The sequence below is a fragment of the Arachis hypogaea genome, chromosome 3 (genome assembly GCF_003086295.3).
Source record: "Arachis hypogaea cultivar Tifrunner chromosome 3, arahy.Tifrunner.gnm2.J5K5, whole genome shotgun sequence".
NCBI lineage: Eukaryota > Viridiplantae > Streptophyta > Magnoliopsida > Fabales > Fabaceae > Arachis > Arachis hypogaea.
This window is the reverse complement of record NC_092038.1, coordinates 127647012-127662879: the sequence shown is the minus strand read 5'-3', so window position 1 is coordinate 127662879 and position 15868 is coordinate 127647012. Positions and strand designations below refer to the sequence as shown.

General features: G+C 31.2%; 1 protein-coding gene and 1 long non-coding RNA gene across 4 annotated transcripts; one reads left to right on the top strand and one right to left on the bottom strand.

The window, feature by feature from the left end:
- Positions 1-1174: 1174 nt before the first annotated feature.
- Positions 1175-9196, bottom strand: LOC112791448 (RNA polymerase II C-terminal domain phosphatase-like 1). Of its 3 annotated transcripts, none has more exons than XR_011880347.1 (18): positions 8705-9196; positions 7580-8053; positions 7038-7248; positions 6625-6782; positions 6456-6526; positions 6245-6350; positions 6020-6103; positions 5337-5927; positions 5175-5238; positions 4631-4758; positions 4493-4546; positions 4081-4177; positions 3617-3699; positions 3467-3543; positions 3291-3380; positions 2666-2731; positions 2484-2557; positions 1175-1793 (listed from the first exon to the last, which is right to left on the bottom strand). XR_011880347.1 is itself a non-coding variant. In XM_025834291.3 (17 exons), the coding sequence occupies exons 1-17, from the start codon at positions 8981-8983 to the stop codon at positions 1685-1687; spliced, it is 2889 nt and encodes a 962-aa protein (XP_025690076.1). In that variant the 5' UTR covers positions 8984-9196; the 3' UTR covers positions 1175-1684. The 3 variants fall into 3 exon arrangements, 1 of the variants encoding a protein (XP_025690076.1); XR_011880348.1 differs by having other exon boundaries at positions 3650-3699; XM_025834291.3 differs by having other exon boundaries at positions 3467-3699.
- Positions 8800-9711, top strand: LOC140183877 (uncharacterized). The gene is made up of 2 exons (XR_011880349.1): positions 8800-9053; positions 9190-9711. It is a non-coding gene; the product is annotated as an uncharacterized lncRNA (long non-coding RNA).
- Positions 9712-15868: the final 6157 nt, after the last annotated feature.

The following is a 15868-nucleotide window of genomic DNA, read 5'->3' as shown; positions in this document are numbered from 1 at the left end:
GTTGGCCTTCCAACGATGTTTTTTAGCAATGTTAAAATTTGGCGAGTTTTTTTTTTTATGTGATGACTACAAATATGAGTCTCAAATTTGTTATTTTTAATTTTTATTTTAATATATAAATCTGAGGATTTGATTTGTTATTTTTATTTTAAATTTTTTATGTGTTATTTGGATCCTCTTATTTTTTTTTATGACTAACCAAATAAAATAAAAAATAAAAAAATTAAATTAATTAGCTAGAGTTATATTTAAATTAATCTAATATTAAAGATTATTTTAAGGGATTTTTTTTATTTGTACACCGTAAAATCTAACTATCAAATTTCTTTACAAATTTTATTATCCCTCAAATTTGAGACTCCAACTTGTTAATTAAAATTTAAACAAAAAATTAAAATCCATATTAGATTCACCTAGAAAAAACTCAGTAATAAACTATTACACTAGATTACACACAATATTCCTCCATCTCTAAAAAAAATTAGCCGATTCAATCTTTGAGCCATATCAAGCTATTTTAAAATTTTCTTAGTTTACTTTTGTCTCATCTATAGTCTTTTGTGTATATTTTTATTCATTTTTTTAAATGGTGACGTTTAAGAAACATAACTTTAAATTCTCCTCAAATAATCTGGGTGAATAGCACAATATTTCATCAAATTAGAAACCAACATGGTGCACATTATTTAGTTTAGAATTTGATTAGATTGAAATCTAAAGAACTATTCTGACTCAGTTTGACCCAGCCATGAAATTTGGAGTACAGATTTGAGCATTTGCTGATAAATATCACTTCAAGTGAAATCACCAAAATCTTTACGTTGATTATACTGTATTGCATTTTTTTTGGCATAAAACAATTTAAGTTCAATTTAATAACCTCTAAAGCAATTTTTTGTGGTACATGAATTTCCGAGTTATTAATTTGTATTTTACAAAAATTTTAGATATAAACCAATCAATCGAGTCAATTCAAAATCAATCCCATTATTTGGATTGATTGATTTCTTTCCCCCACCTCCCACCCGGGACAAAAGAAAAAAGAATAAAACGGACTAGACACACTCCCTTAAAGTCCTAATCCAAATTCACCAACCTCAAACTCTGTCAGTATCTTCAAGAGAGGTGGATGATGGTAAAATTAGTTGGATGAAAAACCTATTAACCGGTTAGATTCGTGAAAACCTACTCCATTAATCAGAGACCTGTACTGTACCGAATGGCTTGTACCATTAAATGCTGAATCAATGCTCTCAATTCCAATAAAGCCTAAACTCTGATATGCTGCACCAACAAGTATACAAATCACAGAAATGCATGTGATGTAAGACAGGGGCTTGTCTCATGTATCTTGGTCTTGGTCTTGTGAACTGGCCCCAGCATTTCCAGATACACACACAAGCCAAATATGAATGTGTTTTGCCTTGGTAGTAGATCGACGTGTGCATATCTTACAAACATCTTTGGAGTATCTTCCATCTCACCCAAGATCAGTGAGAATCTTTACCTTGATACAAAAAGTGGGTGTTTTACTTGTTGGCTTTGGCCTCGGTTACAAAAAAAGACCGAGGGCAAGAGCATCCACTTAGGCAGCAGCCATCTGATAGAAATGTCGAATCATTAACATATACATGCCCCAACGACGGCCACACCAACAGGTTAGATGAAAAGCATGTCACTCGTATCAAGGAACTGGAGGCGCATTCCTGGGATATCTTGCAGAAGAAGGAATTCGTTGAAGAGTCCGGGGATAGTCATGCTTCAAACGTTTATTTGGCAAACCATGCACTGGCCTATTCACACAAGAATAATTATAAACCATGAGAGATTTTAAAGAAATATCACTAAAGGACATCGTTGTAGAATTGGCCAGGAATAATAATTACATTGACCCCTCTGGAAGATTTGGGGAAATGGATTCTGACCTCCCTTAAGAGGAGGTAAGTGTTCTGTTTACAAAAGAATCTAGTGTAATATTTTACAAGTACCGAGTACTGCAACCAAATTTCAGAGAAGACCAATGTATATTATCGGAAATAAAGGGGAGTCAGGCTGAGTTTTACTAAACCTCAGAAGGAGAGCCTGAGTTCAATACACTAATAATAATAGTGAGTTTTTTCCTTTTAATTAAAAAAATAAACAGCCCACTACTAAACCAATTTTATCTGTATATCAGTTTGTCCAGTAAATTTTCTTTGATGATTATCTGCCAGCAGCAGCCTAAGTACCATTTACTCCACCATACAAACTTCAGTTTCAAGTTATGGGTTGTAAGAGTATATCATATAGATTGCAAGCAGGTCTATATTGCTACCAGCTTTATGAAGATGGACTACTAAATTACACTAGGTGCAAACAACATGCTAGGGACCTAGTAAACACAACATAGGAAACTAATATACATACACGGAGTAAATACCTCAATATGCAGCAGAAAGTATGCAAAAACTAAATATACTTGATCTGTAGTCAAAGCGGCATACCTGGGAGAACCCTGCCGTTTCGGAATGCTTTGACCAAGCATTGTTCTTAGACTTCCAAGTGCCTTCTCGGCAGCCTGAAGAAAGAATGCAGCTTAGCGCTTCATATGTAAAAAGTTACCAAAATGCAAAGAAAAAACTCACATAAAAAATAAAATATCTTGTAACCATATAAAACAAGATACCTGCATTTTAGCCTCATCCCATGTTAATCCAATCCCTTCACCAAACACTTGGCCATCTATTTCGACCTGAAATCATGTGTAAAAAAATGCCACAAGGTTGTTACCTTTTTTTATCAACAAAAAGTTGAATTAAACAATATCATCAAATGCGGATTACGTTGTAGAAGGCAGAGAAGGCTTGCTCATCAGTTTATAATCCCTACAGTCTACAAGTATGTTATAAAAAAGACCATTACCCCTCCCTACATGAGACCAGAGTCCAAAAAGTAAAAAGAAGCTCCATCCAATAGTCACTCTTCAAATAATGCAAGAATTATAAAAATAATAGTTCTGATATTTCATGGGATCAGCAAATGACAGTCTTCACATTCCCCACAAAGGAAAATGAATAGAACACATATATAAACAACTACCAGCTAGGGAAGAGATATAACTATCCTGCGAAATTAGCAGGGTTGTAATTTTTTTGTCTATCCTAATCCTTTGTAAATCCAGGGTCTCTACTCCAACATGCCTTTTAATAACCTCTCCTTCTTAATACTTAATAATATTTCTTCTTTTATAAAAAATTAATTTAAAAAAAAAACAATTTGCTCCAATCACTGAATCATATTCATTTACTAACCTGGGCATGTATTTCATCTTTCTGAATTGGATTCAATGAAACTGGAGCAGGCGGAGATTGAAAACTGACACCAAGACCCTCCATCATGCACTGATGAAATTTATGTAGATGTTATGGTTAACACAAACGACAAATATTATGGGATCAAATTGGAGGTTGATGTACTAAAATCTTACCAATTCTTTGAGGGCAGAGACAGAACCCATTGACCTCTTAGAAACTTCCAACCTTGGATCTAGAACCCTTGATGGATCTGATGCAGTTGAAAATGAGAAGGATTCTTCTTTAGACAATGGCTGATTACCAATAGAATTAATATTACCCACATAACCGTTGTCATTTGCTTGAAACCCACTCACATCTCCATATGTAGAACCAGTTTCAGCCTTAGCACGAGACAAATATATATCTACAAACACATCCAAAATTATCAAGCCACATTAATTACCAACATATCTTTCCATCCTATGGAGGGGCAGGCTCATATAAGAACACAATCATCAAGAAACGTTAGCAAGCAACATGTGCCATTTAAATAACATTGTTTAATCATTATTGGCCTTTATCATCCACTGCTAGGTACTAGGGTTATACATGACATATTTAAGATGTTTAGTGTCTTATTGGAATTTCAATTTGTAAATTATATTCTTATCAGTTAACTCTAATAATATATTTACCCTACCTTGGAATCAAGTCATTTTCCCTAATCATATTACTTAACTGGAAAAAACATATTCCACAAAATTGACGTAGCAAGTTACATTTCAAGAACTAAAATATATCATACCAGCCAACTGTTTAATAGAATGCTCAGCAGCTCTATGCTGGGCTTCCTTTCTAGATCTTCCAAATCCTTCACCAACTTTTCTTCCAGAAAACCATGCCTGCAATTGAACAATATCATCAAGTGACAACACTCTGAACTAAATATATTCATTGTGACTCCCAACCTCAACTAAATAATACAGTGTCCAATATGTAAGACAAAATCAATTTCTACCGGTAAATTAGTCATAGGTAGAAATAAATATCAGACAAATTCAGAGATTCAAGAAAGAAGAAAATTAATCCTAATATTATATTTTAAAAAAAATTGTAAGTAACCATAATTTGTTACAACAAAAACTAAAAATGAAGAAAATTTGAGCAAAGTAGCCAACAAGTGATCAGAAAATTTTGCTTATCAGGATCGAAGATACCTCAATGGAGAACTGCAGTTCTGTGCTGGCAACCAAACATGACTTAAATTCCACCTGATCACATAAAAGAAATAAATGTTAAATAGTACATTAGTATCACAATATCTAATTTTTTGACAGATAAATACACTGGCTCACCTTAGTTCCACACTTCAGTGCTATTTCCTGCAATACACCAACTGGAGTATCCGCGGCCAATGGAGAATGACTTTCAGATTCAAGATCCTTGTGGCTGGAAGATGACCTACTCAAGGAGTTATCATCACCTTCATAACAACCACAACAAAATGTCATATGAATAGGAAAGATTTTTGGGTTTATATAATTTTTCTTTAATGTTTTACGACCCATGAAGATGTGGATAAAGAAAAACAACAGGAATTATCTGAAGAAACAACTAAAAAAAATGGATATAGTTGCAAATTATACATAAATAAATCTGTGACAGCACAAGTTAACTGAAAAACCAAACTTAATTAAAAATGCTAAAGCAACCTGAACTTTTTTTTTTTAAGCAATCATCTTAATTGACAATACCAACAAAAACAAAATTCCACTGAAATTAGGTTATAAAAGCCAAAAAACTGCAGCCAAAAACCACTAATACATATATAAAAAAAGGGGAACAAATGTGAAAATGCTGGAGAAACAACCAAACACAGTACCAGGTGATATAGCTTACCGGAGAAAGAATGATAACTAGAGGGTGCTTGGCTTAATCTTGTGCGATCATCTCTATGATACATCTGCAACAAAATGTTCACCATGTCAGAGTACCACTAATAAGTCTGACCCTACTTCATAACCTCAAACTATAAGCTATACACTTAAACATAATCATTACCTCCTTTGGCAATCTTTGGTGGCTCTCATGGAGAACTCTATCGGGGGAAACAGAATTATCAACCTTAGGGAAAAAGGGCGGATGAGGCGGTCGGTGCTTCTCAATACGCAAGGGTTCGGTATCTACAGGGAATTCTCTAGGTACTACCCTGTTTAGCTGCTGGGGACCAATCTCCTCTTCTACAGGAAACCATCCCCCACGTGGTGGCACACGTGGCGGGGCAGAAACTTGCACAGGCTGTCTAACGGGAAAAGAAGGCTCACTAGGTGTGTGTTCCCTTGTATCTTGTCCATGTTGTAATATGAGAAGCCTACGCCTTGTGTCTGGGTCTAATTCTGATTCAGGTACTTCACCTTCTTCTCTAGCAGGAGAACCATGCAAACTTGGTTCTGAAGGGGCAGTCTGAACCATTGGCTTTACTAGTGTTGCTTGTTGAGGGTACTGTACACTGGGAAATTGCATCATAGATGCTTGTGCTGCTGGGAGCGGACCTGAACCAGAAGATGCCATTGTGTACTGAAGAGAAGAAGTAAGCCTGGGATCGAGATTAGCAGTTATTGCCGGAATGGCTGACACGGCAGATATTGCATCCTAACAACAAGAAAGAAACATAAGACACTTTTCAGGTGCAATGCTTCATAGATAACTAGTCTCATAAGATCATTCAGAACTCTGGTTGATACCTTTAATCTTCTTTCTACCTCAGCATCTGCCATCCCATCAAATGAAAGTGGATCTCTGTTTCCATTAAGAGCAGATGCATCATCCTGAGTATCAAAATTACATGAATATGTCATATAACAAAAAATTAATGATACAAGTTCTGTTTAAAATTAAATCTGAACAGTATAAACCCTGAATATTAGAGGTAGTAGCACAAGTATACTTATATATAAAGCTAAACTAACCTCTGCAACAAGATAATTGCTCACATCAGGAGCAGAAGGTATATCTTTTATATCATCTTCGTAGGCAATTTGAGGAACCTTTTGTAAAAGACCGTCATCAAAGTCCCTGTCACAATATTTCAGTCAGGTACTTGAATCCTGCTTACCCCTGTCATTTATTTCAGGTGTGAAAATAACTGAACAAAACAATTTTAAAAGGTTCAACTCTTACTTGAAGAAGCCACCCCTAACATTGCAAGCTACATTCCTTGCAACACACAAGACAGGTACAGCGTTATTTGCCTACATGAAAAGTAGATTAATTTAGTTCATAAAACCAAGAACAGATGAAAATTAATATATGCAACCAAGTTTCCAATGATATGAGAAAGCAAATTTACTTCAGCTTGAGGGGCATAGTATGGAGCAAAGGCAGGGACAACATGCACCCGTGGTTGATCTTTCTCATCCCAAACTTTCAAGCGATCATCAATGACCAATGCCATCTTCGGATGGCAAAAACCATCTTGGAAGACGTTGAATAATGACTTTTTCAAACCTATTATCATATTACCAAAACAAAAACAACATCTCAAATAAATGATACAGCAGCAGGAGCAGTACACACAGTATAGTATAATAAGGAAGCATAAATAAGCACATCTCCACATCAAATGTAGATGAGAGAACTTAAAAGATAAGCTATCTGTCTAAATCCTTAAGATTTACTTTTCCTAGGTGCTTCATTTAATTTTATAAAAGTTACAAGTAAAAAACAGAACTAACAGAACAGAAAATCATGCTTGCTGCTTACCAGCTTTAACACACACAATACGATCTAATAGTTCTTTAGAATTTATCAGATTCAGATCTGGATCAAGAAGTCTCCACATTTCTAGAGCATAATCCCTTTCAGCCATTGTGCAAACATAAACCTCAAAACGCTTGCGCCCTCTTGCTGTCAGGTAACCACGAAGATCTTCCCACGCAGGTCTCAGCCTCACAAGGACACTTGTATCACGAATCTTTTCAAACACAAGTTTTGTTAGACTAATGATTTGGTCAAATATAATGCTATATGTCAGTAACATAGATAAGTTCACATAATCTCTATTCTTCTTTACATCATCAGATCAAGCATTGCAGCAAATAACAGTTTAAAACACTTCAAAGTAAAAACCACATTGCTTTGTCATCCAAACAATAGTATGATGCAGAAGTCAGGTGTCAAGTTTTTACTTGACTCAACAAAGAAATAAGCATGTAACTAGAAAATCATTTGAAAACAGGTAGCACACAATCCGGAAATGTTAAAGCAGGTATAACTAACTTATTTCATAATAGAACACTATATACCTGCGGATTTATTCGTGTAAGAATAATGTTCTTTTCTGGTAACCGTATCAGAGGTCGAACTATAGGTAGATGACTGTCAGATAATGCTGGAACAATCTCAGGTTGAACTTTTATTACTTTCCCATTATCAACAACTTGATCATTTTCAACGTATTGCTTTAATAGATTCTTGTCATCTAGGTAGCGCTTGACCTCAGCCTGCATGCCTGAAATTCGTTGCAGATCTACCTCGGAGTTTATTTTCCTTTGGAGTGCCTCAATTCTATCCTCAAATGAACGCATTGTATTTGCTACTATAAGTGTTTCATCCAGGTCAAACACTATACCCAAACATCTAAGGTTTAACATCACAAGGCATGAATCATAGAGTCCAGAGGCAACAATGAATCCCCAAAAACATGGCCTGTCGTTATGCCGCGAATACATTGCAACCAAATGTATTTCTTCTCCTCCTCCTAGTGGCATCACAGCAGTCTGCAGAGACCAAAAAAAAAAAAGTAAAAAAGAAAAGATTATCATGTGTAAAATTCAAGTAATCTGAAATAAAATATACAAAGTAAATGGCACACATAAATATTTTATTCAATCATATCATTTGCATGATGACACAAGCTCGTCAAATTCAACAATCAGTTCAAGTTAGAGAAACATTTAGTGCATTTTTTACTGAAACCAAATCTCTCAATATATCTTGAGTTTAATATTCAGTCAGCCAGAGAATCTAAACTACACTATCATCTCATACTTCTCCACATAACAACCAAGCCCTTGCAAACATCAGTACAAGATCAACAAGAAACACAGTCCTCATCAAATAGGCTCATTGAACATCATGAAACCCGGTTCAGTTTAAAAAGGAACATTGAATACAGGTTGTCTTGTGTTAACTGACTAATTAGCCAATCCCCTTCAGCATCTGGGTTCAAAACAGCAGATTTAGTAAGTTCAGGCAAATTATTACAAAACCCTTGAAAGATTAATAACACAACTGGTTTTATTATCCAAAGATTCCAGTGGCAGTCCTGTCAGATTCTGTCCAGAGTCAAATTGTTCTGTAACATGGTGGGATTTTAGTGTTGCTGCTTTTAACTTTTTACCAAGTGTTCATGTTTAGTTAATATATACCTTATTCTCCTTTATACACAAGGAGTGCAAGTGTGAGAGCGCGTCCTGTTGTTGTGTCTGCAAGTTCTTTGACTCCATTTTGAAGCAAACACCGCAAGATGTGACGGTGTGAAGCACTGCAAGTGGTGGGCACCTCTCACTGGGTTGCGAGAAGTGAGTTATTCTGATTTCTCTCACATCGATGTTCTTGTGCTTCAAGTAGTTGTTGTTGTTCTCTTCTGGGTATAAATCAACCTCACCCAACACCACATCCCCCTTGTACACCACCGATTTATACATTTCTGTTTTTTCTTTTTTCGTTCCCTTCAAATCTCAAGCAAGATTCTTTGGAATTTCATCAAGATTCCGTGTAAGTAAAAGGGGGCAAAAAAGTGTTTTCTCGTCAAGAATGCTTTAAGATTCATCTGAATTTTCGCATTATCAGCAACTGAGATATGTATGACAAAAAATAAATCATAATTAAGGCCACTTTTTTTGTTCCACAGGGTAAAGTCTTAGATCCGTGATTGAAGGTGGTGGTGATGATGACGACGGTGACTGGGAGAAAAAGAAAAAAAATCAATGTTTTTTTTTCCAAGAACCCTAACAGCAGTCGATGATCGCGAATCTCTCCCCGATCGTGAACGGTTCTTGTTTCGCGTGTTCAGATTTGTTGGTGGCGCTAGCTAGGGTTTGATAACTTTGGGGGATATTTGAAGATTTTGTTGTTGTTGATGATGATGATGAAAATTGAGGAAGCGGAGTCGTCAGAAAGAGAAACCCTAGATCCAGAAAACGAAAGGTCAAAAAATAGTACTACTACTTCCAGTTGCGTAAGCCGCTGCCAAATAAATTAAAGAAAAAATAAATAAAAGAGATGGGTCTATTTTATAATTTTACAAGGTCAATTGGGCGGAAACCTAAATATCGTACCTTTTTCCTCGGATTAATTATGTGAAGATTTACGCTTATGCAGTAAAACAGTTAATTAAACATGATTTATTGATATATTTAGCTGCTTTAAATTATTCCTCTTCTTTTTTACTTTGACACGGAGACGGAGTCATTAGTGTTTTTCTTTTCTTCCAACTTTTTCGTGGTGGCTTTATTTTCTCCAAAACGTTGGTATTATTTTTTATATTAATATATATATACACACACATTAGAAATTGTTAGTTTATTAATTATTAATTACATTTTAACAATATCTTTATCTTTATCTTTATAGTAATACAAATGGGGAGCTCATTTGCTGATGTGGCGCTCATACGTTGAGTCTGGGAATTTATTTGCTTACGTGTCATCACTAGAAATTTTTAGATTTATACTTATAAATTATAAATTATTATTTGCTCAGGTTGTTATTTTTAAATTTTAAATTTGGGTTGTTTTACTTAGGTTGTTATTTTTTAAATTTTAAATTGTTTTATTTGTTTGGGTTATTTTATAAAAGTTGTTATTTTTTAAATTTTAAATTATTTTATTTAAGTTGTTATTTTTTAAATTTTATTTAAATTTTATTTAGATTGTTCTTTTTTATATTTTAACACTATTTTTAAAAAATCTGTTAATTCTTTTTAGCATAATTTTTTAAAATTTTGTTGATTTTTTTTAAATTGCAGCTACATAAATTCTTTTAAAGAAATTTAGAGCTTTAAAAAAATTTACGTTAATTATTCTTCGGTTGTTACATACTAATATTACAATAAATAAATATTTACGTTAGTTTAGAATTTTTAAATTATTATTTATTTAAGTTGTTATTTTTAAATTTTAAATTTGGGTTGTTTTACTTAGTTTGTTATTTTTTAAATTTTAAATTAAAGTCAACCAAATTTTAAAAAATTCAGTTATGATGCAACTATAAAAGGATAAGTTATGAGAGATGTAAAGCACCACAATTTAAAGTACATCAATCCCTTTCTTTACATATATCCAAAATCTCCCTCCTTATTCCAATGTCTGATATTCACAAAATTACTGACATCAATCCTACAATCGACAATTTGTGTGTACGTATACGAGTGATATGGTTATGGACACTATCAAGTTACAGAAATTCTCCATTGCCATACTCAATTGAGATGGTTTGACTCGATGAAGACGCGAGTTTTCTACTAATATCCTTTTATCTATGACTCCAACGTTATTTATTTATTTATTTAAATTAAAGTCTATGTACATTAGATTAGATATTAAATAAGTCTATATTTAACTTTTTCTTAGGTTATTTTCTTTTTTAAGCAGGTATCAAATAAAGTTTGGTGTCATTGATGATTCGACTGTGCATATTATGTAGTCTTTGACAAGGAGGTAAAACAAGTTTTGGAAGAGAGCTGTGTAGAGATACTTGATCCACTCCTATTGGTAAGATCTAACCAATATTTATTTCTAAAAGCATTAGTGAAGATATTTGTATTGGTACTTTTTATATTATTTATTATTAATATATTATATAATATCCTGCAGAAAGAAGATCTATCAGATACACCTACACTTTTATTCAACCTAATTGATAAGATTTTTCTCTTCATCATTGAAGTTCAAATATCTGATATTTCATATTTTTCACCTTCTTATAAAGTTAAGAAGATGACTAATAATGTGGATCTCATAAATAAATTTAAAGAGGCTCACCCTATTCAAATGGTGAGTATATATAAGTGTACTTCTATTAAAAATTAATTTATTTTTTGTTTTCTTGGTCATTAGTAGTATCTAATTTATAAATAATAATTAATTATAATTTTAGGATGTTGACTACACTGGTGGTTTGTTTCCAATTTCAAAGACATCCACAATCATTGAAGGGGAGAAAGTAAAAGGTACTAAGGTATTTGTTCAAAAAATAATTTTTTTTTGTTTGTTCTCTCAAAATTAGATCTTAATTTTATTCAAAAAATATTAGTGAGATAAAATCAAATGTTAGAAAGAAGTTTTTAATTTAACATGATTTTTTGTACAGAATTTGTTGCTTGAATTCTCCAATGAAGTTACGGCCAATGATGAATCTGAATTGTTGGGAAGTGCTATTACACCAACTAAGTGACTATCTTCGGAGTCGGAAGATTCGAATGTGGAAGGAGATACCTCAACTTGCAAGAAGATCAAGATTGAGAAAGAAACTTGAGAATTTGGATGCACATGTTTTGAAATCTCTTTTAGAGTCTATCTAATAGAATAATGCCAAGCATATGTTTGTTTTGGTGGAAACATTGTCTTTTCTTGAGTTGTTATTTTTCTTTTGGTTCTTTTCGATTTTTATGTTTGGAATTTAGAATTTTTTTAAATATAAATTGAAGTTATTTGATTATTACTTGTGGTTTTATTTTTAATTTGATTCTCACAGTTGATATTCTGATAATTTTTAATTTAATATTTAATGTCATAAAGTTATAAATTTTTTCTCTGAATTATTATTGATACAATTAAGTTAGTTATTAATTTTAATGCGTACTTATTTAAAAAAAATCTAATTATAATTTTTAATTAAAGTATTATGTTTATAATTTTAAATTTAAATTTAAATATAGTTTTTTTTGAATTTTTACGTAAGCAATTGGGTTTGAAAATATTTTTTAAAAATTTATATAATTTATAAGTTACTATGCTAATTACAATGGATTATAATAAAATAAATAAAATTATCAGTCTTATTTAGATGTGAAATTATTTATACTATTTAAAAAAATGTAATACTGTTTAAAGTTTAGAAAAAGTATAATAAAGTTAATACTGTTTATGATAAAACTAAAAAATTATTTTTAAATTAACAAATTTCTATATTACTAATGGACAACGGACGTTTGATTAAAAAATTTTATTTAAAAATTTAAAATTTATACTAGCTAATTAGAAAATTCTATTTTAAAAATTTTAAATTTGAATTTCTAATACTAATTTCTAATTAAGTAAGTTTTTAACCATTTCAATTTTTAAATTTAAATTTTTTTACTTGCCACATTTATAAATTTTTATTATCTTTTAGATTGTCTCTCCATAGTAGAAGTACTTTCATTTTTTTCTCTCTTTTCAAGTATTTTTTCTAAATTTATGTAATTTATAAGGTTATTAATTTTTAGATTGTATTTAATTTTATTTATTTTTATCGATAAATAATAAAATTGATACTATTTATGACGAAACTAATAAAAATTATTTTTAAATTAACAAATTCCTATATTCTTAATGAATAACAAACGTTTAATTAAAAAAGTTTATTTAAAAATTTTAAATTTGCACTAGCTAATTAAAAAATTCTATTTAAAAATTTGAAATTTAAAACTCTAATACTAATTCCTAATTAAGTGGCTTCTTAACCGTTTTGATTTTTAAATTTAAATTTTTTTATTTGTCACATTTATAATTTTTTTTCTATTTACTTCGTTTACATTGTTATTTTTTAGATTATAACAATAGAGGTACTTTTATCTTTTTCTCTCTTTTTACTTATAAGTTGTTCATTTTCAATCTCTTTAACTATAAGTTGAATTTATTGATCGTGAGATTAAACTTATATTTATTTGAAAAAAGATACTTTTGTAAAAAAATATATATTATTTTTTATAAAATATGTTTACGTAACTAAATAAATGAGAATAAAAAAGAAATTAAAGCAGCCATTGAAAATAAAATCTGTACGATTTTACATAGATATAAGAAGACACTAATTTCATATTCTATTTGGTAAGTTAGACATGAGAAAAAATTGTAAAACAATTAGTGTCTCAAGTTAAAAATTAGTGTTTAAGCATTTTAGAGAGACACAAAATACATGTTTTTAATGGGTGTTTGTTTACGACTATGTCTTTCATCATTTTTGTCTCAGTAAACAAACACCATACATGTACTCCTGTGTACTCCTGTGTCTATATTTTGATGGACATGTATACCAAAAACAGACGCTGTCATATGTGTACTACTTTATTTTTTTAATAATATAAAAAATTTGATAATAAAAATGTATTATGTATAATGTATATATATTTTTAATTAGTTAAAAAATTTATTTATTTGATATTTTTAGGTATATATTGAAAGATGCAAGAAGCCTAAAGAGAAGTAAGATTATATTGAAAAGAAAATTGATATTAAAAGACAAAGAAAATACAAAGCAAAGCACAATTTAAGGTATATTTCATATAAAAAAATAAATAAATTATTTTATCATTTTTATTTTTAGGTTAGAATAATATATTTTTTTATTTGGTATTTTTAAGTATGTTAGTTCTATATATTTAGTTTTTATTGGGTATACAAAATAACTATGAGTATTTTGGACGAATGAAAGCCCATAAAATACAATATTTTCTATATATTATTTAGCTATTGACAAGTAATAAATTATTAATTTACATTGTTTTTGTAATATGTTACTAAACTAGTGTTAAACCCGTGCGATGCACGGACTTATATTTAAATTTGATAAGTTAAATTAAAAATAATATTTTATAACCATATATTTTTCAAATTTAGTATAACACTATCATCGTCATTATATAATAAACGTGTTAAATATGCTGTTTTATCTTTATTCAAAGTAAAATATAAATAGAAGTGTCTGAAGTATATAATATTCTTGAACCATAAGGAGAAAGACATGAAAAAATAAGAACATATATAACTGTAAGAATAGCATGTCAATTTTATACTAAACTTTATATCAAAAAGTTAATAAAAATTTATCGACAACCTAGTATCTTACTAACTTCATTAGAAAAGCAATTGGCATATGATGTTGTGCTCTTTGTTACACATTTCATTTCAAATCTGAAAACAGGGTTATAGATAAATTAGTTATATCTAAAGTAAATATTTGTACAAAAGTGTAAATCATAACATGCTATTAAAATGAAAATAATATTATTCTTACCTAAATATTATTAAAAACCTCTTTGAACACGACATTTGTTGTTGATGACTTTGGATTGCCGTCTTCGTCTAGAATTAAAACCCTGAGGCTGCTGCGACTCTTAACTCTTGACAAAACAACATAAAGTTGTCCATGGGTGAACACTGATTTTGGCAAATAAAGCCCTAAATGTGATAATGATTGACCCTGACTTTTGTTAATGATCATTGCAAAGCATATTGTTAATGAAAATTGTCTCCGTTGAAACTTAAATGGCAATCCTGAATCTAAAGGGATCAAGTTCATTCTTGGAATGTACACTTTATCTCCAATATTTCTACTGATCACTACCGTCACTCCAATTACGTTGCTGCCAAGTTCGTTAACTATTAATCTTGTCCCGTTGCATAAACCTGAAGTCTGGTCTATGTTTCGCAATAGCATTACAGCGACTCCTGACTTCAAAGTCAACTTGTGATTGGGTAGTTTCGAACATTTGATGTCATTTAGGAACTCTGGTGTGAACTACTCTTGTTGTACATCTTCATTCTCATCAGTTTGACATGTTGTGTCAGAGCTCAAATACTCCTTTTCTATCCCTGAAAAAATTGTCAAGACAAAATCGTTTACCTTCTCGACACTCTCAAGCGTGGGTGCAAGAATTGCCCTACTCTGAAAATACATGTAATCTGACATGTTTTGCAACAAATTTTGATATGCAAAGTCTGCCAAATGAGAGAGAGGGTCATCAGTAGTTGTAATCAATAGATCATCTGGAATTTCAACTTCTGATTCATCACCAATAATAGAGCCAATATTTCCATTTTCAATATCAAGTATCCAATTAGCAAATCTCTTCATTTCACCTTTATTTTGATCCAAAGAAGACATTAGAAGCCTCATGTTCGTATGCAGTTTCAAAACCTTACAAAATGACCACATATGGGATGAGTTAGTAGCGGATGCCAATATATCGTGTCTACTTCCTTTCGAAATCACTGGAAGTATCTGTCTGAAATCACCTCCTATAACAACAACCATACCACCAAATGGTTGATGTGTCTTATGTTGATCGATAACTGACATAAGATCCCTGAGCGTCCGATCAACTGCTTCAAAGCACATTTTATTGAGTCAATTTTTTTAAAATACTAAATTAAGTCAATTTTGTCGGAACAACATTAGAAATAGAATTAAGTATAGAAGAATGTCAAATTAATTTTTTTTAAATTAGTATAAATAACTTCACATCTTAATAAGACTGATAATTCTATTTACTTTATGATAATCCTTTGTAATTAGCATAATAACTTATAAATTATATAAATCTTTAA